At 68.0% G+C, this 27,490-nt stretch overlaps 2 protein-coding genes and 1 long non-coding RNA gene across 4 annotated transcripts; 2 read left to right on the forward strand and 1 right to left on the reverse strand.

Moving 5' to 3' along the window:
* The first annotated feature begins 1,473 nt into the window (after window positions 1-1,473).
* Window positions 1,474-10,012, forward strand: PDK2 (pyruvate dehydrogenase kinase 2). The gene is made up of 11 exons (XM_056512323.1): window positions 1,474-1,720; window positions 2,699-2,840; window positions 3,859-3,930; window positions 4,139-4,323; window positions 5,902-5,991; window positions 6,201-6,278; window positions 6,841-6,917; window positions 7,551-7,649; window positions 8,257-8,364; window positions 9,087-9,200; window positions 9,275-10,012. The coding sequence occupies exons 1-11, from the start codon at window positions 1,603-1,605 to the stop codon at window positions 9,413-9,415; spliced, it is 1,224 nt and encodes a 407-aa protein (XP_056368298.1). The 5' UTR covers window positions 1,474-1,602; the 3' UTR covers window positions 9,416-10,012.
* A 592-nt stretch (window positions 10,013-10,604) lies between these two features.
* On the forward strand, window positions 10,605-11,410 carry LOC130264277 (uncharacterized). 2 transcript variants are annotated; one of them, XR_008842450.1, is made up of 3 exons: window positions 10,605-10,773; window positions 10,815-10,853; window positions 11,396-11,410. It is a non-coding gene; the product is annotated as an uncharacterized LOC130264277 (long non-coding RNA). The 2 variants fall into 2 exon arrangements; XR_008842451.1 differs by lacking the exon at window positions 11,396-11,410 and adding an exon at window positions 11,160-11,234.
* A 762-nt stretch (window positions 11,411-12,172) lies between these two features.
* PPP1R9B (protein phosphatase 1 regulatory subunit 9B) lies at window positions 12,173-26,501 on the reverse strand. Its single transcript, XM_056512321.1, is given in 11 exon segments — window positions 12,173-13,000; window positions 15,216-15,312; window positions 15,844-16,073; window positions 17,020-17,073; window positions 17,726-17,878; window positions 18,485-18,620; window positions 20,806-20,910; window positions 21,733-21,758; window positions 21,761-21,855; window positions 21,948-22,080; window positions 24,801-26,501. Coding segments are annotated over 11 exon segments (2,382 nt in total). The 5' UTR covers window positions 26,100-26,501; the 3' UTR covers window positions 12,173-12,946.
* Between the last annotated feature and the right edge of the window lie 989 nt (window positions 26,502-27,490).

Raw genomic sequence — 27,490 nt, forward strand, 5'->3', positions numbered from 1 at the left:
CCCTCCATGGCTACCGCAGCCTCTTCTGGGCTACCGCAGCCTCTCCATGGCTACTGCAGCCTCTCCATGGCTACCGCAGTCCCTCCGTGGCTACTGCAGCCTCTCCGTGGCTACCGCAGCCCCTCCGTGGCTACCGCAGCCCCTCCGTGGCTACCGCAGCCTCTCCGTGGCTACCGCAGGCTATTCTGGGCTACTGCAGCCTCTCCATGGCTACCGCAGCCTCTCCGTGGCTACCGCAGCCCCGCCCCGGCTCGCCCGAGGGGTCTCTTGCCCGCCCGTGCCTTGCACGCTTGTGGGGGCTCCCAATGTGCCCCCCCTGCTCCCCGAAATGCTGCTGGGCTCACCGAGTGCCTTCCCCCCGCGCAGACACTCCGCTCGCCACCTCGCTGTGCCTGTCCCTGTCCCCTGTCCGTGTCACTGTCCGTGTCCCTGTCACTGTCCCTGTCCCTGTCACTGTCCCCAGCCACTCTGGGACAAACCGGGACGCGCTCGCCCCCCTCCCCTCGGTGCTGGGACCCCTCTGCTTTCCCCCCGGGGTGCAAATCTGGGGAGCTCATTCCCTCCTGCGCCCCCTCCCCATCCCCAGCCCATCGGGGGGTCTCCCCCCCGCTCTTCTCTCCCTGCTCCGCTCGCAGCTTTGGATTGGGGAGGGGGTGCAGCGCTCCAGGCCGTGTCCCCCCCACCCCAAACCCTCGCCCCCCGCCCCGGGGGTTAAATTATTCCGTGTCTCTGGTGTTTGGTGTCCAGTCCCAGCGTGCTGTCGGTACTGGGGGCTGCTGGGGAGGGGGTCCTGCACCCGGCCCCCAAAGCCCCCCCACCCGTTTCTCGGCGGGCACAATAAAGCCTGGCTCTGGGATTTGTAACCGCGTGTCCCCCCCGTGTCATGGCTGGGGGTGCGATGGGGGTTTGGGGGGGTTTTGGGGGTGGGGGGCAAAAAGAGGAGGGGGCGAGTGATGTACCCCGGGGGTGATGAGGTGCGTAATGCGGGGATTGAGGTGGGCTTAGACCCCTCCAAACCCTCGGGAAAGGCTCGAACCCCCCCAAAATACCCCGAGAAAGGGCCGGGGACCCCCGAGGGGCTGATGGGAACCCTGAGTATGCAAATGAGCGGCGGTGCTGCAGCGAGGGGCGGGGCTGTCTCGGGTGGGGCGGGGCCCAAAGCAGGGCGGGCGCTGATTGGCCGCGAGGCGGTGACTGACAGCGGGGCGGGCAGCATTAGTTCCGTTGAGGGGCGTAGCTCAAGGTGATTGACAGCTGGGCGGACAGCACTTGTTACATTAAGGGGCGTGGCTCGAGGTGATTGACAGGAGGCGGACAGTATTATTTCCGTTGAGGGGCGTGGCTCACGCTGATTGACAGCGGGGCGTGCCCAACGGCGAAGCCGGATTGGCAAGGCGGGTGGGCGGGGTTTGAGGCAGAGCGGGCGCTGATTGGCCGAGGCGCGGTGATTGACAGCGGGTGTGTTGTTTGCGCGCGGTGCGGCGGGGGCGGGGCCGGGCCCGGGGGCTCGCGGGGCCCTGAGGGGACTCTGAGGGGGCGCTGAGGGGGCGCTGAGGGGATTTTGGGGGGACACTGAGGGGACACCGGGGGCACAGCGGGGCCATGCGGCTGCTGCGGTGCCTCGGGAAGCGCGCGGCGCTGGCCGGCGTCCCCACCTACATCGAGCACTTCAGCAAGTTCTCGCCGTCGCCGCTCTCCATGAAGCAGTTTCTGGACTTCGGTAAATAAAGAAAAAAAAACCCCCCGGGGACCCCCGGCCCTGCTGTGGGGACAGGGACAGCCCCCGGTGTGGGGCGGTGCTGGGGGAGGGAGCTCCGTGCACACCCCCGGGAATTCGGGAATTCGGGAATTCCTAACAACTAACACCCCCCTCCTTGGGAAATCCTTCACACACCCGCCCCGGAAAATCCTCATGCCCCCCTCAGGGAATTTCTCCCCATCCCCGTGAATCTGAGGGGTCTGGGGGCTGCTCCTCCCTCAGTCAGTGTGTGGGCCTGGGTAACTCTGAGCCCCCTCCCAAACTATCCCGTTATTATTGGGGTTGGGGGGATTTAACAACACCCCCCCGGGTAAATAAGCGGTTCGCTAATGGGTCGTTTTTGTGGCACATCCTGACCCTCCCCCAGTAAACCCCCCCTGTGAGGGACCCCTGACCCAGGGTGGGCAGCTGGGACCCCCCAGTCCCATCCAATCCCCCCAGTAAATGTCCCTCCATTGGTGTCACCCCCCTCTTGTCCCCTGTCCCCCCCAAACAGGTGCTGGTGGCTGCGCTCTGGGGTCCCCCCAGCTGTGTCCCAGTGTCCCCTGTCCCCAGGGCTCTGCCCCTCCAGGGGTTTGGGGTCAGCTGTGCCCCCCCTGCCGTGTGGGATGTCCCCTGTCCCCTGGCTGGGGACCCCTGGGGCTGTGTTGGGTTCTGGTGGTGGCCCAGCTTCCTTCTCCCCTCCTGATTGTTCTCAGGGGTCTGCCAGCCCCGGTTTGAGCTGTGCTGGGTGGCACTGGGCACCAGCCTGTCCTCCCCCCTCAGCCCTCCGTGTCCCCCCCAGTGTCCCCCAGTGTCCCCCAGTGTCCCCCAACCAAGGACCAAAACCTGCTCCGCAGTGCCAGAGGGTGGCAGTGCCACCAGCGCTGGCTCTGGGGGTCCCGCGGGCGCTCACCCCGTGTCCCCCCGTGTCCCCCCGTGTCCCCCCCGTGTCCCCAGGCTCCAGCAATGCCTGTGAGAAGACGTCGTTCGCCTTCCTGCGGCAGGAGCTGCCCGTGCGCCTCTCCAACATCATGAAGGAGATCAACCTGCTGCCGGACCGGGTGCTGCGCACGCCCTCCGTGCAGCTGGTGCAGAGCTGGTCAGTGCCTGGGGACACGGGGACACCGCCCCGCCTGCCTGCCACTGCTGCCACCGCGGGGCCCCTCCCTGCCCGCTCACCTGGGGGTGCCACAGACACAGATCCTCTTGTTGTCACCCCCTGGGGTCCCCCAAGTGCCACAAATCCTCTTGTTGTCACCCCCTGGGGTCCCTCCCGTGCCACAAATCCTCTTGTTTTCACCTTCTTGGGTCCCCCCAGTGCCACAAATCCTCTTGTTGTCACCCCCTGGGGTCCCCCCAGTGCCACAAATCCTCTTGTTGTCACCTTCTGGGATCCCCCCAGTGCCACCACGGCTCCTGTCACCCTGCTGTCACCTCAGGTGTGTCCCACAGCTGTCACCAGCTGCAGGGAGCTGGTGACAGGCTGGGCACTCCCCAGCTGTGCTGGGACAGACTGGGAGCTGAGGGTGACACAGGGAGGGGTGACGGGCAGGGCACTCCCCAGCTGTGCTGGGACAGACTGGGAGCTGAGGGTGACACGGGGAGCTGGTGACAGGCAGGGCACTCCCCAGCTGGTGGCACGGGCTGCAGGTCCTTTGTCACACCCCCGTGCCAGCAGGGGGAGGCCACCAGTGCCACCTGCTCCCCGAAAGGGCCAGGCCACAGGATGTCCCTGTCCTGGGGGGGTCCGAGTGTCCCTTGAAGTGTCCCCGTGCCACTGCCAGCAGCGTGGCCCGTTTCCCAGTGCCACCACGTGACCTGTTGTTTGTCCAGTGTCCCCAGTGTCCAGTTTGTCCCTCTGCCAGCGGGATCCGGCCGTGCCAAGGGGTCAGACCGTGCCAGGGGGTCTGGCAGTGCCACCCCCTGTCACAGCCCCAACCCCACCGTGTCCCCAGGTGTCCCCAAGGGCCAGTGCCAGCGGTGGGGTGGGACAGTGACCCCCGGTGCAGCAGATTTTGGGGTGGGGGCCGGGTTGAGGGGTGCCGGCCCTGCTGGTGTCACCTGGGGTGTCCCCTGTGCTCGGGGGTGCCAGCTGGGGGATGTCCCTGTCCCCCCAGGTACGTCCAGAGCCTGCTGGACATCATGGAGTTCCACGACAAGGACCCCGAGGACCAAGCCACGCTGGGACAGTGAGTCGGGAGGTGACAGCGTGTCCTTGTCCCCAGTCCCAGGGTTTGGGGTGTCACCCCCTCCCAGAGCCGCGCTGGTGTCACCCCAAAGTTCCACCGGAATCGGCTCCGGGTTTTCCCAGCGCCCTCAGCTCCCGGGGAATCCCGGCCTGGATCGCGGCTGCGGCCGGACCGGGTGTCCCCAGCGCTGTCGCTGTCCCCGGGGCAGGTTCACCAACGCGCTGGTGACGATCCGGAACCGGCACAACGACGTTGTCCCCACCATGGCGCAGGGGGTGATCGAGTACAAGGAGACGTACGGGGACGACCCCGTGTCCAACCAGAACATCCAGTACTTCCTGGACCGCTTCTACCTGAGCCGCATCTCCATCCGCATGCTCATCAACCAGCACAGTGAGCGGGGCTGCGGGGTGGAGCCTGGGCCTGGGTGTCACCAGAGTGTCCCCTGGGCCCCTGGGTGTCACCAGAGCCCTCCAGAGTGTCACCAGAGTGTCCCCTGAACCCCCAGAGTGTCCCCTGGGCCCCTGGGTGTCATCAGAGCCCAGCAAAGTGTCCCCTGGGCCCTGGGTGTCACCAGAGTGTCCCCTGGGCCCCTGGGTGTCACCAGAGTGTCCCCTGGGCCCCTGGGTGTCACCAGAGCCCAGCAGAGTGTCACCAGAGCCCCTGGGTGTCACCAGAGTGTCCCCTGAACCCCTGGGTGTCACCAGAGCCCAGCAAAGTGTCCCCTGGGCCCCTGGGTGTCACCAGAGCCCCTGGGTGTCACCAGAGCCCTCCAGAGTGTCACCAGAGCCCCTGGGTGTCACCAGAGCCCCTGGGTGTCACCAGAGTGTCCCCTGGGCCCCTGGGTGTCACCAGAGCCCAGCAAAGTGTCCCCTGGGCCCCTGGGTGTCACCAGAGCCCCTGGGTGTCACCAGAGCCCACCAGAGTGCCACCAGAGTGTCCCCTGAACCCCTGGGTGTCACCAGAGCCCAACAGAGTGTCACCAGAATGTCCCCTGAACCCCCTGAGTGTCACCAGAGTGTCCCCTGGGTGTCATCAGAGCCCCCTGAGCGTCCCCTGAACCCCTGGAGTGTCCCCAGGGTGTCCCCAGGGTGTCCCCAGCTGTCCCTGGGTGTCCCCAGGGTGTCCCCAGGGTGTCCCCAGAGTGTCCCCAGCTATCCCCAGCGGTCCCCAGCATGTCCCCAGCTGTCCCCAGGGTGTCCCCAGCTATCCCTAAGGTGTCCCCAGGGTGTCCCCAGCCATCCCCAGCTGTCCCCAGGGTCCCCAGCTCTGTCCCCAGCTGTCCCCAGGGTCCCCAGCTCTGTCCCCCAGCCATCCCCAGCTGTCCCCAGGGTGTCCCCAGCTGTCCCCAGCTGTCCCCAGGGTCCCCACCTGTCCCCAGGGTCCCCAGCTCTGTCCCCAGCTGTCCCCAGGGTGTCCCCAGCTGTCCCCAGGGTGTCCCCAGCTGTCCCCAGCTGTCCCCAGGGTCCTAGCTCTGTCCCTCCCCAGCTGTCCCCAGCTGTCCCCAGGGTGTCCCCAGCTGTCCCCAGGGTATCTCCAGCTGTCCCCAGGGTCCCCAGCTGTCCCCAGCTGTCCCCAGGGTCCCAGCTCTGTCCCCAGGGTCCCAGCTCTGTCCCCAGCTGTCCCCAGGGTCCCCAGCTGTCCCCAGCTGTCCCCAGGGTCCCCAGCTGTCCCCAGGGTCCCCAGCTCTGTCCCCAGGGTCCCCAGGGTCCCCAGCTCTGTCCCCAGCTCTGTCCCCAGCTGTCCCCAGGATGTCCCCAGCTGTCCCCAGGGTCCCAGCTCTGTCCCCAGGGTCCCAGCTCTGTCCCCAGCTGTCCCCAGGGTGTCCCCAGCTGTCCCCAGCTGTCCCCAGGGTCCCAGCTCTGTCCCCAGTGTCCCCGCTCTGTCCCCAGCTGTCCCCAGGGTCCCCAGGGTCCCAGCTCTGTCCCCCAGCTGTCCCCAGGGTCCCCAGTGTCCCCGCTCTGTCCCCAGCCCTGCTGTTCGATGGCAGCACCAACCCCGCGCACCCCAAGCACATCGGGAGCATCGACCCGCACTGCAGCGTGGCCAGCGTGGTGAGAGGTTGGTGGGCTCGGGGCCCCCCGCGGGGAGGGGAGTTTGGGGGTGGGGGTCGCTGGAAACTCCCCCTCGGGACCACTCCTGTCACAGGTTTGGGGACCCCAAAGCCTTCTGGGACCTGTAGGGATGGGGGGTGTTTGGGGGTGGGGGGACCCCAAAAGCTGCCCCTGCTGGTCCTGGGGGTGCTGAGCTCCGTGTCCCCCCTTTGCCAGATGCCTACAACATGGCCAAGCTGCTGTGTGACAAGTATTACATGGCCTCACCTGAGCTGGAGATCGAGGAGGTCAATGGTGAGGGGACAGCGGGGACAAGGGGACAGTGAGGGGACAGCGGGATGAGGGGACAGTGGAGGGCCTGGGCAGGGGATCTTGAGTGGTTCCTTTAGGATTGGGGTCCCTGGGGCAGGGGGGATTCTTGTGTGGCTCGTTTTGGGTTGGGGTCCCCATGGCAGGGGGTTCTCAGCTCCTTTAGGGTTGGGATCCCTGGGCAGGAGATTTTTGTGTGGCTCATTTTGGGTTGGGAGTCCCCATTTCTGGTGTTTTTCAGGTGGCTCCTTTAGGGTTGGGGTCCCTGGAGCTGGAGAATTCTTGTGTGGCTCATTTTGGGTTGGGGTCCCCATGGCAGGGAGTTCTCAGCTGCTTTAGGATTGGGGTCCCTGGGACTGGGGGATTTTTTTGTGGCTCATTTTGGGTTGGGGTCCCCATGGTGGGGAGTTCTCAGCTCCTTTAGGATTGGGGTCCACTGGGGCCGTGGATTCTTGTCTCCTTTAGGATTGGGGGATTCTCAGGTGCCCCATTTAGGGCTGGGGCAGCTTTAGGATTGTCCCCCCAACCCCAGTGTCCCCCTCCCCAGCCTGCAACGCTCAGCAGCCCGTGAGCATCGTCTACGTGCCCTCCCACCTGTACCACATGCTCTTCGAGCTCTTCAAGGTACCCCGGCCCTTTGGGGGTCCCAGGGGGGCTCTGGGGTCCCTCCCAAACCTTTTAGTGGTCCCAGGGAGGCTCTGGGGTCCCTCCCAGCCCTTTAGGAGGTCACAGGGAGGCTCTGGGGTCCCTCCCAGCCCTTTTGGGGGGTCCCAGGTGGGGCTCTGGGGTCCCTCCCAGCAATTTTAGGGGGTCCCAGGGGGGCTCTGGGGTCCCTCCCAGCCCTTTTGGGGGGTCCCAGTGGGGTTCTGGAGTCCCTCCCAGCCCTTTTGGGGGGTCCCAGGGGGGCTTTGGGGTCCCTCTCAGCCCTTTTGGGGGGGTCCCAGGGGGGCTCTGGGGTCCCAGGGGGGCTCTGGGGTCCCTCCCAGCCCTTTTGGGGGGTCCCAGGGGGGCTTTGGGGTCCCTCCCAGCCCTTTTAGGGGGTCACAGGGAGGCTCTGGGGTCCCTCCCAGCCCTTTTAGGGGGTCCCAGGGGGGCTCTGGGGTCCCTCCCAGCCCTTTGGGGGTCCCAGGGGGGCTCTGGGGTCCCTCTCAGTCCTTTGGGGGGGTCCCAGAGGGCTCTGAGGTCCCTCCCAGCCCTTCGGGGATCCGTGGGGGTCTCTGGGTCCCCCCGACCCCCCGGTGGTCTCTGTCCCCCCAGAACGCCATGCGAGCCACGGTGGAGAGCCACGAGAGCAGCCCGAGGCTGCCGCCCGTGCGGGTGATGGTGGCGCTGGGCCGGGAGGACCTGTCCATCCGGGTGGGGACAGGGGACAGGGGACAGGGGGGGACAGGAGGGGACAGGGGGGACGGGGGACAGCGGAGACGGGAGGACCTGTCCATCCGGGTGGGGACAGGGGACAGGGGACAGGGGGGCCGGGAGGACCTGTCCATCCGGGTGGGACAGGGGACAGGGGACAGGGGGACAGGGGACAGGGGGACAGGGGGACAGGGGACAGGGGACAGGGGGGGGGACGGGAGGACCTGTCCATCCGAGTGGGGACAGGGGACAGGGGGACAGGGGGACAGGGGGGACGGGAGGGGACAGGAGGGGACAGGGGGACAGGAGGGGTCGGGGGGGACGGAGGGGACAAGGGGGACAGGGGGGGACAGGAGGGGACAAGGGGGGACAGGGGGACAGGGGGACAGGAGGGGACGGGGGGGACAGGAGGGGACAGGGGGGACAGGGGGACAGGGGGACAGGAGGGGACAGGGGGGACAGGGGGGGACAGGAGGGGACAGGAGGGGACAGGGGCGACGGGGGGGACAGGAGGGGACAGGAGGGGACAGGGGCGACGGGGGGGACAGGAGGGGACGGGGGGGACAGGGGGGACAGGAGCGGGGTGTCACCCGCGCTGTGTCCCCAGATGAGTGACAGGGGCATGGGCGTGCCCCTGAGGAAGATCGAGCGGCTCTTCAGCTACATGTACTCCACAGCGCCCACCCCCCAGCTGGGCTCCGGGGGGGCGCCCCTGGTGCGTGAGACCCCCGGGATGGGCGAGGGGGAGGTGGGGCTGGAGTGGGGGGAGTGTTGTGGGCGTGATTGGGGTGATTGGGGTGATTGGGGTGGCCTGGGGTGTTTTAGGGGTGATTAGGGTGGGCTGGGGGTGTTTTGGGAGTGACTGGTGTGGGCTGGAATAGCACGGAGAGCTTTGGGCTTGGCCTGGGACCTTTTGGGGACATTTAGGGTGGCATGGGGACCCTTTAAGGTTTCACGGGACACTTTGGGGTTTCATGGGGACACTTGGGGGTGGCAGGGGAACACTTTGAGTGGCACAGGGACCCTTTAAGGTTTCATGGGGACACTTTGGTGTGGCATGGAGACACTTTGGGGTTTCATGGGGACACTTTGGTGTGGCATGGAGACACTTTGGGGTTTCATGGGGACCCTTTAAGGTTTCATGGGGACACTTTGGTGTGGCATGGAGACACTTTGGGGTTTCATGGGGACCCTTTAAGGTTTCATGGGGACACTTTGGTGTGGCATGGGGACACTTTGGGGTTTCATGGGGACACTTGGGGGTGGCATGGCCCCTCTGGCCATTCTGTACCCCATTGGTGCACACTCCTGGTGCTGCCTGGGGCGCTGTGGGGAGGCTGGGCTGCCCTGGGGGTGCCCTGGGGTGCCCTGGGGCTGCCCCGGGGGCGCCCCCCAGCCCCGGGGTGCCCCCCAGCCTCTCCCTCTCGCTCTCCCCAGGCCGGTTTCGGCTACGGGCTGCCCATCTCCCGCCTCTACGCCAAGTACTTCCAGGGCGACCTGCAGCTCTTCTCCATGGAGGGCTTCGGCACCGACGCCGTCATCTACCTGAAGGTGGGGCTGCTGTCCCCCCAAACCCGGGCTGGGGAGGGGGGACAGGCCCCGCTGAGCCCCCCTGTGCCCCCCAGGCGCTGTCCACGGACTCGGTGGAGCGGCTGCCCGTGTACAACAAGTCGGCGTGGCGGCACTACCAGGCCAGCCAGGAGGGCGGGGACTGGTGCGTGCCCAGCACCGAGCCCAAGAACACCTCCACCTACCGCGTGCCCTGAGCCCCCCGGGAACCCCCCGGGACCCCCAGAGCCGCCCTCGGGGTGTCCCTGAGCGCCCCGGGGGGGTGGTGGGTCGGTGTTCTGGTATTTGGGGTGTGGGGGTGTCCCGGCGGCACCACCCTGGTGGCACTTAAGGGACAGAGCTGGGAGGGGTTGGAGCAGCACTTGCGGCTTCCAAAATTCCCCCAGCCGCCCCAGGGGTGCCCCCCATCCCAGTAAGGGACTGGTTCTGTCCCAGTAGGACCAGCAGCGCTTCCCTGCACCCTGATGGGGGGGGGTGGGCCAGGCCTGAGCCCCCCCATCCCTCCCCATGTTCTGTCCCTGTCCCCCCCCGTTGTTGCACTACTGAGCTGTCCCCACCCCCGTGTCCCCCCACTTGCTGTGACCTGCTCAAACCCCCCCTCCCACCCCCCAAATTCCCCCCAGCCCCCTCCCAGTGTCAATAAATTCGATGTTGACTGAACCCCTGTGGTGCTTTGGGGTCCTGCTGCCTCAGTCCCCCCCAGATTTGGGAGGGGGCCGGGGGCTCAGTCCTGGGGTGGCACTTGGGGACACGAGGCCCCCCAGACAGGTGACACCGGCCCTTGATACCCTTTTATTCCCTGGGGGGGCTGGGGGGGTGCAGGGTTCACCCCGATTTGGGGGTGCCCGTGTGCTGGAGAGGGGGGAAGGGGCTGGGTGGTGACAGGAGGGGTGACAGGACAGGCTGGGGGTCCCTCAGCACCCCGGGGTGGGGATCTGGCGGGTCCCTCTGTGTCCCCGCGGTGTCCCGGGGGGCTGTGGGTGGGGAGGGGGCGCTGGGGGTCCCCCCGTTCAGCTCCTGCGCTGCTCCCGCTCCTTCTCCTCGCGTTTGTCGCGCTGTGTCTCCGCCTTGCCGAACCGAGCCGGGCCGAGCCGAGCCGAGCCGAGCCGAGCCGGGCCTGGCCGGGCCGAGCCGAGCCGAGCCGAACCGAGCCGGGCCTGGCCGGGCCGAGCCGAACTGATCCGGGCCTGGCCGGGCCGAGCCGAGCCGAGCCGGGCCGAGCCGGGCCGCCCCGCCGGGCTGAACGGGCGGGGGGGACACGGGGGGACACGGGGACACGGGGAACACGAGGGAACACGGGGGGATACGGGGGGATACGGGGGGAACACGGGGGGAACACGGGAGACACGGGGGGGACACGGGGGGGACATGGAGGGACACGGGGGGGACACGGGGGACACGGGGGAACACGGGGCCAGCGAACACGCGCGGTGCTGAAGGGACAGCGCCGGGGGCAGCGGGGGCGCGGGGACAGCGGGCACGGAGCGACACGCGCGGTGCTGAACGGACAGCGAGCGGCGGTGGCACCGCGCGGCGCGGCCACCCCGGACCCAGCGTGTCCCCCGATCCCCACCGGTGTCACCTCAGCCCCGCCAGTGTCCCCCGATCCCCACCGGTGTCCCCCGATCCCCACCGGTGTCCCCCAGCCCCGCCAGTGTCCCCCGATCCTCACCAGTGTCACCCAGTGTCCCCCGATCCTCACCAGTGTCCCTCAGTGTCCCCCAGTCCCCCTCGATCCTCTCCAGCCCCTCCAGTGTCCCTCATCCTCACCAGTGTCCCCGATTGTCCCCCAATCCTCCCCAGTGCCCACCAACCCTCCCCAGTGTACCCCGATCTTCCCCAGTCCCCCCCCAGTCCCTCCCAGTGTTCCCCATCCTGCCCAGTCCCCTCTGCACCCCCCGCCTCTTCCCGCGACCCCAAATCACTCCCAGTTCCCCCCAGTCCCTCCCAGCTCCCCCCGTCCCCTCCATCCTGTCCAGTCCTTCCACTGTCCCCAATCCTCCCACAATGTCCCCAGTGTCCCCCAGTGTCCCCCCACCCTCCCCAGTGTCCCCCACCCTCCCCAGTGTCCCCCAGTGTCCCCCCACCCTCCCCAGTGTCCCCCACCCTCCCCAGTGTCCCCAGTGTTCCCCCCAGTGCCTCCCCAGTCCCTCCCAGTCTCTCCATATCCCTCCCAGTCCCTCCCAGTTCCCTCCCCAGTCCCTCCCAGTTCCCCCCAGTCCTTCCTAGTCCCCCTCCATATCCCCCCCAGTCCTTCCAGTCCCCTCCCAGTCCCCCCCAGTCCCTCCCAGTCCCTCCATATCCCCTCCCAGTCCCCCCCAGTCCCCCCCCAGTCCCTCCATATCCCCTCCCAGTCCCCCCCAGTCCCTCCATATCCCCTCCCCAGTCCCCCTCCATATCCCCTCCCCAGTCCCCCCAGTCCCCCGCGGGCAGCAGGGGGCGGGGCGGTGCGTACATAGGTACATTATATATAGTATATACACCCACAGGTACACGTGTGAGATTAAATAACCCCCGGCACCCCCTCCCCCCCCCCGAGCGGCTCCAATCCAGTCGGACCCCTCCCCCCCCCCCCGCCCCCCGCCCCCACCCCGCGCCTTCCCCGCCCCTCCCCCGCCTCCCCCTCTCCCAGTATAACCAGCTCTGGCTCCCAGTTGCCCCCACATCCAGTTACTGTCGGAGACTCGGCGGCGGGGGGGGGCAGAATAGAAATGAAAAATAAAGGGGGGACCCCCCCCCACCCCCACCCCGGGCCGGCTGGGGGTGGCCGGAATTTGGGGAGGGGGTGTCCCAGCCCCACAGAAATGGGATTTTTTTTTTTTTTTGGGGGGGGGTGTCCCAGCCTCACAGAAATGTGATTTTTTTTTTTTTGGGGGGAGGGGGGGTTTCCCAATCCCACAGAAATGTAATTTTTGTTTTGTTTTTTTTTTGGGGGGGTGTTTCCCAGCCCCAGAGAAATGCTGTGATTTTTTTTTTTTTTTTTTTTTTGGGGGGGGGGGATATTTACAGGTGAGGGGGTGAGAGCGTCGCCCCCACCCCAGCGGGGACCCCCCCGTGTGTGCCCCCTCCCCCTCGCCCAGGGAAGGCGAAAACCCCGGGCTGGCTGTGGGGGAGGGGGCGTTGGCGGGGTGGGGGGGCGCGGGCAGCCCCCCCATTCCTGGGGGAGGGGGCGCAATGGGGTTGGGACCCCCCCCAAACCCCCTGGGAAGGCTGAGGGGTCCCCCCGGCGGGCGATGGTGGCACTGGGAGGGAGGGGGGACATTGGGGTGTCCCCCCCCATGGCGATGATCCTCGGTGCGGGTTTTGGGGGGCAGAGCCCGGGGGCCCCCCCGGCCGCGCTCCGGTCAGTCCCAAAATCAGGAGCTGGGTCTGGGGGGGCTCCCAGTGCCCCCCCCGCGCTCCCCAGCGGGCTCAGATTTGGGGTGCGGGGGGGGGAGGGGACATTGTCCTGTGTGTGTGTCCCCCCCCCCTCAGTGTCCGGGGGGCTGGGGGAGGGGAGGGGGGGCTGGGGGGGCCGCGCCCCCTCCCCCGGGTCCATCACGTCACCACGAGACTCACACTGGACACAGACACGAACGGGGGGGACCCCCCGAGCCCCCCCCCCGCTGTCTGTGCCCCCGGGGGGGCGGGGGGCACCAGGAGGGCACTGGGGAGGGGCGGGGGGGGGCAGGGCGGGGTGGGGGAGGGGAGCCCCCCCCGGGCCGGGTCGCGGCGCTTTGAGGGTTGGTTTAGGTCGGGTTGGAATTTTTCAAGGTCTGCAGCCTGGCCTCCAGTTCGGAGATCTGAAAAACAGCAAAGGGGACAGGTCTGAGCGGGGGACACGGGGACACGGGGACACGGGGACATGGGGACATGGGGGGACACGGGGGACATGGGGGGGACACGGGGGACATGGGAGGGACACGGGGGACATGGGGGGACACGGGGACACGGGGGGACATGGGGGGACACGGGGGGACAGGTCTGAGCGGGGGACACGGGGGGGACACGGGGACACGGGGGGACACGGGGGGGACAGGTCTGAGCGGGGGACACGGGGGGACACGGGGGACACGGGGACACAGGGGGACATGGGGACACGGGGGGACAGGTCTGAGCGGGGGACACGGGGGGGGACTGGGGGGACACGGTGGGACATGGGGGGACACGGGGGACACGGGGGGACAGGTCTGAGCGGGGGGACACGGGGGACACGGGGGACACGGGGACACGGGGGACAGGTCTGAGCGGGGGACACGGGGACATGGGGGGACACGGGGGACACGGGGGGACACGAGGGGGGAACAAGGGGGCAGGACCTGGGGGGGACAAGGGGGGACACGGGGGCGTGACATGGGGGACACACAGGGGACACACGGGGGGGACGTGTGGGGGCACAAAAGTGGCTGGGGGGACACTGGGGTGACACCGGGGGACACGGGGGGACACACCAGGAGGGGGACACGGGGACAGCACTGGGGGGATGGGTGGGACAAGAGGGCAGGACACAGGGGTGACTGGGGGGCACTGGGGTGACTGGGGGCACACACGGGGGGCACTGGGACGGGCTGGGATGGGGAGGGGCCGCAGGCAGCGCTGGGTGAGTCTCGGGGATGCCAGGGGACATTTGGGGGGGGGATGGAGGTGGGTGGGTGGGGGGAGGGGGGGCTCTGCTGGGTGTTGGGACCTCCCTGCTGTGCCCTGGTGCCCCCTGACCCCTGGGGGGATCCTTTGGGATCTGGTGATCCCAGAGAGATACTTTGACCCCTGGGGGGATCCTTTGGGATCCAGTAATCCCAGGTGGGATCCTTTGGGATCCAGTGACCATGGGGGGATAATCAGGGAACTGGTGATCCCCCCAGGAGATCCTTTGGGATCCGATGAGCTCAGATGGATCCATTGGTATCCAGTGATCCCGGGGATCCTTTGTGATCCCTTGGGATCCAGTAATCACATGAGGATCCTTTGACCCTTTGGGATCCCTTGGGATCCTTTGACCCTTTGGGATCCCTTGGGATCCTTTGACCCTTTGGGATCCTTTGACCCTTTGGGATCCTCTGGGATCCGCTGTGCCCCACACGGCCCTGGCCCCACTTCAGGGCTGGCTCAGGATCCACGGGGCCCATTGGGGGATCCAGCATGACCAGCATGGGATCCCAGCGGGAACTGGCACCAATCACCGGGATCACGGTGGGACCAGATCCTGTGCCTGGCACCGATCACCAGGATCCCAGCAGGAACTGGCACCGATCACTGGATCACAGCAGGACCAGACTCTGCATTCCAGCACTGATCACTGGGATCCTGGTGGATCCTGGCACCGATCACTGGGATCCCAGCAGGAACTGGCACCGATCACCGGATCCCAGCAGATCCCACACTCGCCGGGATCCGCTGCCTGTGCAGATTCTCTCTCTCCTTTCGGGGGTGCCAGAGCAGGATTTGGGGCAGATCCTGAGCAGGGTCCAGCGGGAGCAGATCCCCCACGATCCAGCGTGGGCTCAGTCCAGAGGGAGAACTGTGGAGCTCCAGGGGTGCCCAGCGGGGTCTGGCAGATCCTCAGTGGGGTCTGGCTCAGCTCCAGGGTCTGGCTCAGCTCTGGGGGTGCCCATCGAGGTCTGGCACAACTCTGGGGTGCCCAGCAGGGTCTGGCTCAGCTCTGGGGTGCCCAGCAGGGTCTGGCTCAGCTCTGGGGTCTGGCAGATGCTCAGTGGGATCTGGCACAGCTCTGGGGGTGCCCATCGAGGTCTGGCTCAGCTCTGGGGGTGCCCAGCAGGTTCTGGCTCAGCTCTGGGGGTGCCCATCGAGGTCTGGCTCAGCTCTGGGGTCTGGCAGATGCTCAGTGGGATCTGGCACAGCTCTGGGGGTGCTCGGCAGGGTCCGGCGGCCGAGCAGATCCCGGGATCCTTCGCTGGCACAGCAGGAGCGGCGTGGCCGGGCCGGGGGCACCGGGGGCACCGGGGGGCACTGGGGGCAGCGGGGTCAGGGACAGGCCCCGTCCCGGCGCCCCCTGCCCACCTTCTCCTGCAGCTTCTCCATCTCCTCCTTGTGCGCCAGCTCCGACTCCTCCAGCACTCGCCGCTGCGCCGTCTCCTTCTTCAGGAACTCGATCTCCCTGCGGGGACACGGGGCTGGGTGACAAACCTGGGGACAGCTGGGTGACAAACCCGGGGACAAACCTGGGGACAAACCTGGGACAGCCCTGGGGACAGCTGTGGGACAGTTCTGGGAGAGCTCTGGGCAGAGCCCTGTGGACAGCCCTGGGGACAGCCCTGGGGACAAACCTGGGGACAGCTGTAGGACAGCTCTGGGGACAGCCCTGGGCACAGCCCTGGGGACAGCCCTGGGAGAGCCCTGGGCACAGCCCTGGGACAGCCCTGGGGACAGCTGTGGGGACAGCCCTGGGGATAAACCTGGGGACAGCCATGGGGACAGCTGTGTGACAGCTGTGGGGACAGCTGTGGGGACAGCTCTGGGGACAGCCCTGGGGACAGCCCTGGGAGAGCCCTGGGCACAGCTGTGGGGACAGCCCTGGGGACAGCTGTGGGGACAGCTCTGGGGACAGCCCTGGGACAGCCCTGGGACAGCCCTGGGGACAGCCCTGGGGACAGCCCTGGGGACAGCAGGGGACACGAGCTGCCCTCACTTCTGCTGGTACTCCTTGATGAGCCGCTTGGCCTTGCTGTACTTGCGCTCCAGGGTCTGGTACTGGGCCTGGGTCTCCTTGAGGTGCTCGTCCACGGCCTGGCACAGGTTCTGCGCCTCCATCCAGTACCCCTCCAGCTTCTCCATGCGCTCCTTGTTCTCCTCCACGCTCTGCTCCAGCTGCGCCTTCTCCGCCCGCCAGCGAGCCTTCTCCTGCTCCAGGCCCTGCAGCTGGGGACAGCGGGGACGGGAGGGACAGCGGTGTCACCGGGGGAAGCAGGGAGGGGAGGGACAGCGGTGTCACCGGGGGGACAGCGGGGAGGGACAGCGGTGTCACCGGGGGACAGCCAGGGAGGGGAGGGGACAGCGGTGTCACCGGGGGAAGCAGGGAGGGACAGCGGTGTCACCGGGGGACAGCGGGGAGGGACAGCGGTGTCACCGGGGGGGCAGCCAGGGAGGGACAGCGGTGTCACTGGGGGACAGCGGGGACGGGAGGGACAGCGGTGTCACCGGGGGGGACAGCCAGGGAGGGACAGCGGTGTCACTGGGGGACAGCGGGGACGGGAGGGACAGCGGTGTCACCGGGGGGACAGCAGGGACGGGAGGGACAGCGGTGTCACCGGGGGGCAGCCAGGGAGGGACAGCGGTGTCACTGGGGGACAGCGGGGACGGGAGGGACAGCGGTGTCACCGGGGGGGACAGCCAGGGAGGGACAGCGGTGTCACCGGGGGACAGCCAGGGAGGGGAGGGACAGCGGTGTCACCGGGGGAAGCAGGGAGGGACATGGGACAGCCAGGGAGGGGACGTGGGACATTGGACAGCGGTGTCACCGGGGGGCAGCCAGGAGGGGACATGAGATATGGGACAGCCAGGAGGGGACATGGGACATGGGACAGTGGTGTCACCAGGGGGCACAGCCAGGGATGGGGATGGGACACCAGGGATGGGACGTGGCACAACCAGGTGGCACACAGGACATGGCACAGGAAGGTGGCACACAGGACATGGCACAGCCGGGTGACACACAGGCCATGGCAGTGACACACAGGCCATGGCACGGGCAGGTGGCACACAGGCCATGGCAGTGGCACAGGTTGGCAGCTGCAGGGCACCCAGGGTGGCAGCACAGCTGTCAGGGTGTCCCCCCGCCCCCCGCCCGGCCAGGACCCCCCCTCACCTTCCTCTTGAGCTGCTGGATCTCGGCCTCGGTCACGGCGTGTTTGATCTGGAGCTGTGGAGAGCCAGGGGGCACAGGGTGGGCATGGGGGGCACAGGGTGGGACAGGGTGGCACAGGGTGGGACAGGGTGGCACAGGGTGGCACAGGGTGGGACAGGGTGGCACAGGGTGGGACAGGGTGGGTTCAGGGTGGGCACAGGGTGGGCACGGGGTGGGCACAGGGTGGCACGGGGTGGCACGGGGTGGGACAGGGTGGGCACAGGGTGGCACAGGGTGGCACGGGGTGGCACAGGGTGGCACAGGGTGGGCATGGGGTGGGCACGGGGTGGGCACAGGGTGGGAACAGGGTGGGCACAGGGTGGGACAGGGTGGCACGGGGTGGGCACGGGTTGGCACAGGGTGGGACAGGGTGGGACAGGGTGGCACAGGGTGGGCACAGGGTGGCACAGGGTGGGACAGGGTGGGACAGGGTGGCACAGGGTGGGTACAGGGTGGCACAGGGTGGCACAGGGTGGGCACAGGGTGGCACAGGGTGGGACAGGGTGGGACAGGGTGGCACAGGGTGGGCACAGGGTGGGGACAGGGTGGGCACAGGGTGGCACAGGGTGGCACAGGGTGGCACAGGGTGGGCACAGGGTGGGGACAGGGTGGCACAGGTGGCACAGGGTGGCACAGCCCCCAGGCCAGCTCCCCCGGCCCTGCCCACCTCCTTGAACTTGTGCACCAGCTTCTCGGGGTCCATCTCCAGGGGGGACAGCGCGTCCTCGCTCTCGGCCAGCTCGAACACCTCGATGGCCACGTCGCCCCCGGGGAACATGGGGCTCATCTCCTCCTCCTCGTCCGTGGCGTACTCCCCGGTCTGCGGGGGCACGGCGGGGCTGGCACCTGGGGGTCCCGGCTGTGCCACCCCCAGCCTGTGTCCCCTGTGCCCTGGATGTCCCCTGCCTGTCCCTGGGTGTTCCTGCCTGTCCCTGGGTGTTCCCTGAGTGTCCCCGGCTGTGTCACCCCGGCTCCCTGTCCCCTGTGTGTCCCTGTGTGTCCCTCTGTGTCCCTCTGTGTCTCTCTGTGTCCCTGTCTGTCCCTGTGTCCCTGTGTGTCCCTGTCCGTCCCTGCATGTCCCCAGCTGTCCCTGTGTCCCTGTCTGTCCCTGTCCGTCCCTGTGTGTCCCTGTGTGTCCCTGTGTGTCCGTAGTGTCCCCTGTGTGTCCCTGTGTGTCCCTGTCTGTCCCCAGCTGTCCCTGTGTGTCCCTGTGTGTCCCTGTGTGTCCCTGTGTCCCTGGCTGTCCCTGTGTCCCCAGCTGTCCCTGTGTCCCTGTGTGTCCCTGTGTGTCCCTGTGTGTCCCTGTCTGTCCTCTGTCTGTCCCTGTGTGCCCCTGTCCGTCCCTGCATGTCCCCAGCTGTCCCTGTGTGTCCCTGCATGTCCCTGCATGTCCCCAGCTGTCCCTGTGTCCCTGCTGTCCCCTCACCTCCTCATCCTCCTCGGTGTACTGGCTGTAGCGCTGCTCCATCATCTCTCGCTGCCACCGCTCCTGCTCCAGGGTCTGCTGGATCAGCTGCGCCACCTCGCTCTGCTCGCCCGGCTTCTCGCGGCCCATCAGGAACCTGCGGGGACCCGGTCAGGGACGGGGGGCACTGGGGACACTGGGCACTGGGGGCACTGGGGGCACTGGGGACACTGGGGGCACTGGGGGGACACTGGGGGCACTGGGGGCACTGGGGACACTGAGGGCACTGGGGGCACTGGGGGCACTGGGGACACTGGGGAACCTGCGGGGACACGGTCAGGGACGGGGGACAGGGGGGACACTGGGGGCACTGGGGGCACTGGGGGCACTGGGGGCACTGGGGGCACTGGGGACACTGGGGAACCTGCGGGGACCCGGTCAGGGACGGGGGACAGGGGGGACACTGGGGACACTGGGGGCACTGGGGGCACTGGGGGGACACTGGGGGCACTGGGGACACTGGGGAACCTGCGGGGACCCGGTCAGGGACGGGGGACAGGGGGGGACACTGGGGGCACTGGGGGCACTGGGGACACTGGGGACACTGGGGACACTGGGGGCACTGGGGGCACTGGGGGCACTGGGGGGACACTGGGGACACTGGGGGCACTGGGGGCTCCTGGGGTCAGGGGGACTGGGGGGACTGGGGGGGACACCCGGGGTCAGGGGGACAGGGGACACTGGGGACACTGGGGACACTGGGGACACCCGGGTCAGGGGACGGGGGACAGGGGGGACAGGGAGGGACACCCGGGGTCAGGGGGGACAGGGGGGACTGGGGGGGACACTGAGGACACCCGGGGTCAGGGGGACGGGGGGGACACTGGGGGCAGTGGGGGCACTGGGGGCGACCCGGGCTCAGGGGGGAGTGGGGACACTGGGGGCACACCTGGGGACACTGGGGACACTGGGGACACCAGGGGTCAGGGGGCACTGGGGGCCACCCAGGGGACACTCGGGGGACATTGAGGGGATACACTCAGGGGACATCCAGGGGATATTTGGGGGACACTGAAGGGACACCCAGGGGACATTGAGGGGACAGTGAGTAGACACTGAGGGGACACCCAGGGCACACTGAGGGGACACCCAGGGGACACTGAGGGCACACTGAGGGGACACTGAGGGGACACTGAGGGGACACTGAGGGCACACTGAGGGGACACTGAGGGCACACTGAGGGGACATTGAAGGGACACCCAGGGGACACTGAGGGTACACTGAGGGGACAATGAGGGGACACTGAGTGGACACTCAGGGGACACTGACGGGACATTGAGTAGACACTGAGGGGACACCCAGGGGACACTGAGGGGACACTGAGGGGACACTGAGGGGACATTGAAGGGACACCCAGGGGACACTCAGGGGACACTGAGGGGACACCCAGGGGACACTGAGGGCACACTGAGGGGACACTGAGGGCACACCCAGGGCACACTGAGGGCACACTGAGGGGACACTGAGGGGACACTGAGGAGACACCCAGGGCACACTGAGGGGACATTGAGGGGACACTGAGGGGACACTGAGGGGACACCCAGGGCACACTGAGGGGACATTGAGGGGACACTGAGGGGACACTGAGTGGACACCCAGGGCACACTGAGGGGACATTGAGGGGACACTGAGGGGACACTGAGGGGATACCCAGGGCACAGTGAGGGGACACTGAGGGCTCACTGAGGGGACATTGAGGGGACACTGAGGGGACACTGAGGGGACACCCAGGGGACACCCAGGGCACACTGAGGGGACACTGAGGGGACACTGAGGGGACACTGAGGGGACACCCAGGGCACACTGAGGGGACACTGAGGGCACACTGAGGGGACACCCAGGGGACACTGAGGGGACACCCAGGGCACACTGAGGGTACATTGAGGGGACACTGAGGGGACACTGAGGGGACACCCAGGGCACACTGAGGGGACACTGAGGGGACACTGAGGGGACACCCAGGGCACACTGAGGGGACACTCTCCTGGGAGCAGCGGGCTCAGGGGGTGCTGTGGGCGCTGAGGATGAGCTGGCAGCGTTTGGTGGCCCCAGGGTGGCACTTTGGGGACAGGTGGGTCCCTGCGGGCTCAGGGGGCTCGGGGGCCCCAGGGTGGCACTCTGGGGACAGGTGGGTCCCTGCGGGCTCAGGGGGCTCGGGGGTCCCAGGGTGGCACTCTGGGGACAGGTGGGTCCCTGCGGGCTCGGGGGTCCCAGGGTGGCACTCTGGGGACAGGTGGGTCCCAGGGGGCTCAGGGGGCTCGGGGGTCCCGCCCCCCTCGTACCGGACCCGGCCCTTGGTGTTCCTGAGCACGGAGGCGGCGAAGCTCTGCGTGACCCCCACCAGGCTGGTGCCGTCCACCTCCACGATCAGGTCGTTCACCTGGATCCTGGGGACACGGCGGTGTCACAGCGGGCACACCTGGCGCCTGGCACCTGGCACACCTGGCACCTGGGGTACAGCTGGCACACCTGGCACCTGGCACACCTGGCACCTGGGCTACACCTGGCACCTGGGCTACACCTGGCACCTGGCACCTGGCACCTGGGCTACACCTGGCACCTGGCACCTGGCACACCTGGCACACCTGGCACCTGGGGTACACCTGGCACACCTGGCACCTGGGGCACCTGGGGTACCTGGGGTATCTGGGGTATCTGGGGCACACCTGGGGTACACGGGGTACCTGGGGCACCTGGGGTACACCTGACACACCTGGGATACCTGGGGCACACAGGGTACCTGGGGCACATCTGGCACCTGGCACCTGGGGTACCTGGGGCACCTGGCACACCTGGCACATGGGGCACCTGGGGTACCTGAGGCACATGGGGTACCTGGGCACACCTGGGGTACCTGGGTACCTGGGGCACACCTGGCACACCTGGAACATCTGGCATAACTGGGGCACACCTGGGGCACCTCTGGCACACCTGGAGCACCTGGGGCACCTGGGGCACCTGGCACACCTGGAACATCTGGCACAACTGGGGCACACCTGGCACACCTGGGGCACCTCTGGCACACCTGGAGCACCTGCAGCACTGCCGGTGCCACTGCCACCCCCTCCCCACCCATCCCCGCCCCCTCCTCACCCATACCTGCCCCTCCCCACCCGTAATTGCCCCTCCCCACCCATCCCCGCCCCCTCCCCATCCACCCCGCCCCCTCCCCACCCGTGATTACCCCTCCCCACCCACCCCCCCCGTACCTGCCGTCCCGGTGCGCTGCCCCCCCCCCTCCGTCACGGTCTTGACGAAGATCCCGAGTTTCTCCAGCCCCATGTCGGCCCCCGCTCCCATCCCGATGATGCTGATCCCGAGCCCCTCCGAGTCTGCGGGGACACGCGGCCGTGTCCGGGGCGGGCGGCACCTCCGGGGGCCCCGGGGCGGGTTTTGGGGGGCGCGGGGTGGGGGCAGGACCCACCTTTCTCCAGCTCCACCGGGAACAGGTCGAGCCTCTCCACCCTCTTCTCCAGCTCGTACTCGGCCGACGCCGCCATGGGATCCACGTCCTCATTGCGGCGGTCGTAATCCTCGTTGGAGTAAGTGCTGAACACCTGGGGGGCGCCGGGGGGCACCGGGGGGGCAGAACCACAGATTGTCCCCGGTTGGGGCGGGGGACAGAGAGGGGACAGAGAGGGGACAGAGAGGGGACACAGAGGGGACAGAGAGGGAGGGTGGAAAAAGGGAGGGAAGGGAGGAAAGGAAGGAGGGAGGGAGGGAGGGAGGAAGGAAGGATTCCAGGAAGGATTCCAGGATTCCAGGAAGGATTCCAGGATTCCAGGAAGGAAGGAAGAATTCCAGGAAGGAAGGAAGAATTCCAGGATTCCAGGAAGGATTCCAGGAAGGAAGGAAGAATTCCAGGAAGGAAGGAAGGATTCCAGGAAGGAAGAATTTCAGGATTCCAGGATTCCAGGATTCCAGGAAGGATTCCAGGAAGGATTTCAGGAAGGATTCCAGGAAGGAAGGAAGGAAGGAAGGATTCCAGGATTCCAGGAAGGAAGAATTCCAGGAAGGAAGGAAGGATTCCAGGAAGGAAGGAAGGATTCCAGGAAGGAAGGAAGGAAGGAAAGAAGGAAGGATTCAAGGATTCCAGGAAGGAAGAATTCCAGGATTCCAGGATTCCAGGAAGGATTCCAGGAAGGATTTCAGGAAGGATTCCAGGAAGGAAGGAAGGAAGGATAAATAGAAAGATGGGGTGCCTGAAAGCCCCCGGGGCACCCCTAGACCCTCCCTGTGGCCGCTGCGGCCGGGCCGGTGCCACCCCTGCCCGCGGGAGGGGCTCCCGGGCTGGCAGATGTCCCTGGAGGGGCCCCGGGAGCGGCGGGATTAGGGATCACAGGGGGATAAATCCCGGCACAAAGGGAATTAGGGCCGAGTGTCCGGGACAAAGGCTGGTGACACCGGGGACGGGCAGGACCCACCCGGGGGGGACAGGGGACACACCATCGTCCAGGGCTCCCTGCTGTGCCCCCCACCCCGTCCCTGCTCCTGGGGGGATTTGGGATCTGCGGGGGGCCTGGAAGGGGCTGGAATGTGCCCCCAGTGCTGGGCTGGGGGGGGGTCCCCAGTGTCACCCCCCAGTGGGTTTGGGGGGGCTCAGCGTCGCCCAGGTGAGTCTGACCCCTGGGCGTGCACCCCACCGTCAGCTGGGAGGCTTTGGGATGAGCAGAGCACCCCAAAAACCCCCAAAATCCCAAAAACCATCCACAGCCAGGGCCGGGCAGGCTGCACCCCCCGGGCCGAGGCCACCGCAGCCCCCCGGCTCAGGGCCACCAGTGCCACCAGTGTCACCCGGCTCAGGGCCACCAGGGCCACCAGTGTCCCCCGGCCCGTCCCCGTCCCAGCTGGGGCCACCCACCCGCTCTGACTCAGAGCCAGAATTTAGGCCGGGCTCTAAAAATACCGCGGCACAAAGCGAGCGCTGCTCCTGCGGCCGGGGGGACCCGGGAGGGAGGGAACGCCCCAAAATAGCGGCACGGCCCCTTCACCCCCCTCCCCAAATCCCGGGGGGAGACCCCCGAGCCCCGCGGGATCCCCGCGCTGCCGCCCACCCGGCCACGCTGCCGAGGCACTTCCCCTTCCTCCCCTCCTCCTCTTCCTCTTCTTCCTCCCCTCCTCCCCTTCCCGAAATCATCCTGAGCGCCGCGTTGGGCACACGGGGGGCGCGTCCCCTGTCCCCAGGGACCCCCGGGCTGGGAGGAGCCCAGGGTGGCCCAGCCCGACCCCCCGCGCCTCGCCCGGGGCTATTTCGGGCATCCCCACCCAAAATATGGAGCGGGCTTGGCCCGGCCTGGGCACCACCGGGGCTGGCCTGTCACAGGGTCTCAGTGTCACCTGTCCCTGTCACAGGGTCTCAGTGTCACCTGTCCCTGTCACAGGGGGTCCCAGTGCCACCTGTCCCTGTCACACTGGTCCCAGTGCCACCTGTCCCCATCACAGCTGGTCCCAGTGCCACCTGTCCCTGTCAGAGAGGGTCCCAGTGCCACCTGTCCCCATCACAGCTGGCCCCAGTGTCACCTGTCTCCATCACACTGGTCCCAGTGTCACCTGTCCCCATCACACTGGTCCCAGTGCCACCTGTCCCTGTCAGAGAGGGCCCCAGTGTCACCTGTCCCCATCACACTGGTCCCAGTGCCACCTGTCCCCATCACAGCTGGTCCCAGTGCCACCTGTCCCCATCCCTGCCCTGGGGGTCCAGGCATGGCGCTTCATTAAGCAGCTCATTAGCCAGGCCCAGGCCCTGCTTCCCCCGTGACAGGGACAGGGACAGGGACAGGGACACCCACGAGGACAGGGACAGGGACAGGGACAGGCCCTCAGTCCCTTTTTCTGTGCATGCTAAAATTTTTATAGGGGTCACACACCCCAGTCTGGGCTGCCCATCACCCTGGGGTCCCCCTGACCCTGGTACCCCTCCCCTGGGGTCCCCCTGACCCTGGTACCCATCACCTTGGGGTCCCCCTGACCCTGGTACCTGTCACCTGGGGTCCCCCTGACCCTGGTACCCATCACCTTGGGGTCCCCCTGACCCTGATACCTGTCACCTGGGGTCCCCCTGACCCTGGTACCCCTCCCCTGGGGTCTCCATGACCCTGGTATCCCTCCCCTGGGGTCCCCCTGACCCTGGTACCCCTCACCTTGGGGTCCCCCTGACCCTGATACCCCTCACCTTGGGGTCCCCCTGACCCTGATACCTGTCACCCTGGGGTCCCCCTGACCCTGGTACCCCTCACCTGGGGTCCCCCTGACCCTGTCCCCCCCTCCCCAGGCTCACCTGGATGGGGGCCGTGCTGAACTGGATCTTGCGGTTGGGGACGGGCTCCTCCTCCTCGGACAGCCCCGGGATCTCCACGCAGCCCGACTCGGGCTCGTACAGCCCTTCGGCCTCCTCCTCCTCCTCCAGCCCGCTGCCCCCCGAGTCCTCCCCGAGCCCGCTGTAGGCACTTATGTCCACCAGGTCCGCCTCGGAGAAATCCTCCTTCTTGGCCTCCTCGGAGCCATCGCCCTCCTCCGCCCGCTCGCCCTTGACGCCCTCCGAGCCCGCGGCCACCCCCGCGGCCCCGTCCGGCCGGGGGGCAGCGGCCGCCGGACCCTCGTCCCCTTTGGCCGCCTGGGGCTGGGGCAGCGCTTCACCCGCCGCTTCCTCCTCCTCCTCCTCCTCCTCCTCCTCCTCCTCGCCCTCTCCGCTCTCCTCCACCTCCACGGGTTTGATCTTGCACACCTCCTGCACCCTGGGCGCCGCCGCCGCCTCCTTCTCCGCCGGCCTCCCGCTCTTCCCCGCCGCCTTCTCCTCGTCCTGCGGCCGCGCTCGGGCCGGGCTGGCGTGGCCGTCGCCGGGGCGAGCGGGCTCGGCGCCGGGCGCGAAGACTCTGGGTCTCTTGGCCACCACCTTGGCTTGGAGCGGCGCGGCCGCCCTGCCCTGCGCCTTGTGCAGGTTGTTCCTCAGGTCGGCCTTCTCGAACACGGCGCTCAGCTGGCTCACGGTGGGCGACACCGCGTCCGCCTCCAGCTTGTCCAGCGACTCGGTGCTGCCGTTGAATCGCACCACCACGTCCAGCTTGCGGTCCTGGAAGCCGGCGCGCTCCTTGCGCAGCAGCAGCTTGGTGCTGCTGGCTTTCTCCTGCGGGCTCCTCTCGAAGATCTTGCGGGTCTCCTGCAGCTTGGAGAAGGGTTTGTCGGGCTTGGAGTCGAAGCGGCTGACGCGCTCCGAGACGCTGGTGCCCAGCTTGAGGAGGCTGCCCTGGTCCACGCCGTCGCCCAGGCTGCCGGCCCGGGGCAGGGACAGGCGCACCGGCTTCTCCTTGGCCTTGGCCAGGTCGCAGGCGCCCTCGGGGCCGGGCGCCGTCCCCATCTGCAGGAACATGTTCTTGATCCGATGCACGTTGGAGCCATACTTCTTCCCCCGGCTCTTCTTGCCGTCCTCGCCGTCGGCCTCCTTTGTAGGAGCCAGGGCCTGGATGGTGGCCTCGTAGGCGTTCCGGTGCGGGGACGCGCTGCGCAGCCCCCCCCCGGCCCCCGCCGCGCCCCCGGCCGAGGGGGACCCCCCGGCCCCGCCGGCCTCGGTCCTCAGCATGGTCCCGGTGCTCCCGGCTCCCGCATCGCCCGCCGCCGCTACCGCGCCATGGGCGGGGGGCTGTGCCGGGGCCTGGGGGCGGCTGTGCCGGGGGGCAGCGCTGCCGCGGCTCGGTCAGGCCATGGCCATCCCGCGGGGCCCCCCCGCCTTTCTCGGCCGCGGCGCTTCTTCTTCCTTCCTGCTTTCCTTCCTTCCTCCTCCTCCTCCTCCTCTTCCCCTTTCTGCGCGCCGGTGATGGAGCCGCCGCCGCCGCCGCCGCCGCGCTCTGCCCGCCCCGCTGCCCGCAGAGCCCTCTGGGTCTGAGCAGCGCTCGCTCTTCCTCTCTTCCTCTTCCTCAGCCGCTCTTCGGCCTCAGCGCCGCCGCAGCAGCAGCAGCGCGCCCGTGGGGACCCCCCCCCGCTCCCCAAAACCCGGCGCTGCGCCGGGGTCCCCTCCCTGCGGCGGGGCCCCCCCACCCCCGGCAGCGGCGCTGTGCAGTGTGGGACCCCCCCGCCCTCCTTGGTGCCACCCCCCCGATCTGTCCCCGTGTCCCCTCCCCAGTTCTGTCCCCGCGTGTTTCCCCCCGGTTCTGTCCCCGTGTCCCCCCAGTTCTGTCCCCATGTCCCCCCCCCCAGTTCTGTCCCCGTGCCCCCCCTCCCCGGTTCTGTCCCCGTGTCCCCTCCCCAGATCTGTCACCGTGTCCACCCCCCCCGCCCAGTTCTGTCCCCATCTCTGTCCCCGTGTCCCCCCCGGTTCTGTCCCCGTGTCCCCCCGTTCTGTCCCCGTGTCCCCCCCCCCCGCCCAGTTCTGTCCCCATCTCTGTCCCCGTGTCCCCTCAGTCTCGTCCCTGCACCCCCCATCCTGTCCCCACGTCCTGTCCCCCATCCTTCCTTCACATCCCCCCGAGTTTGTCCCCGTGTCCCCCCCACCCTGTCCCCGTGTCCCCTCCCAAGTTTGTACCCACTTCCCCCCCGCTCTCCCCGTGTCCCCACATCCTGTCCCCGTGTCCCCATCCTGTCTTCGTGTCCCCCCCTCCAAGTTTGTACCCACATCCCCCCGCGTTCTCCCCGTGTCCCCCCAGTTTGTCCCCGTGTCCCCACATCCTGTCCCCATGTCCCCCCCGCTCCTGTCCCCGTGTCCCCCCAGTTTGTCCCCACGTCCCCCCATCCTGTCCCCGTGTCCCCCCAGTTTTACCCACATGTCCCCCCCGCCCTCCCGGGGCCAGTCCCAGTGTCCCCCCAGCCCCCCAATTTCCTTCCTGCCCCCCCAGTCCCTGCTGGGGGTGCGGCACATCCCTGACAGTGCCACTGGGTGGTGGCAGGAGGGGACAGTGTGACATGGGCCTGGACCGGGGGGGACAGTGCAGCCCCCCCTTTCTCCCGGGGATATTTTGGGGCATTTTTTGGGGTTTC

This window comes from Oenanthe melanoleuca, chromosome 27 (genome assembly GCF_029582105.1).
Source record: "Oenanthe melanoleuca isolate GR-GAL-2019-014 chromosome 27, OMel1.0, whole genome shotgun sequence".
Taxonomy (NCBI): domain Eukaryota; kingdom Metazoa; phylum Chordata; class Aves; order Passeriformes; family Muscicapidae; genus Oenanthe; species Oenanthe melanoleuca.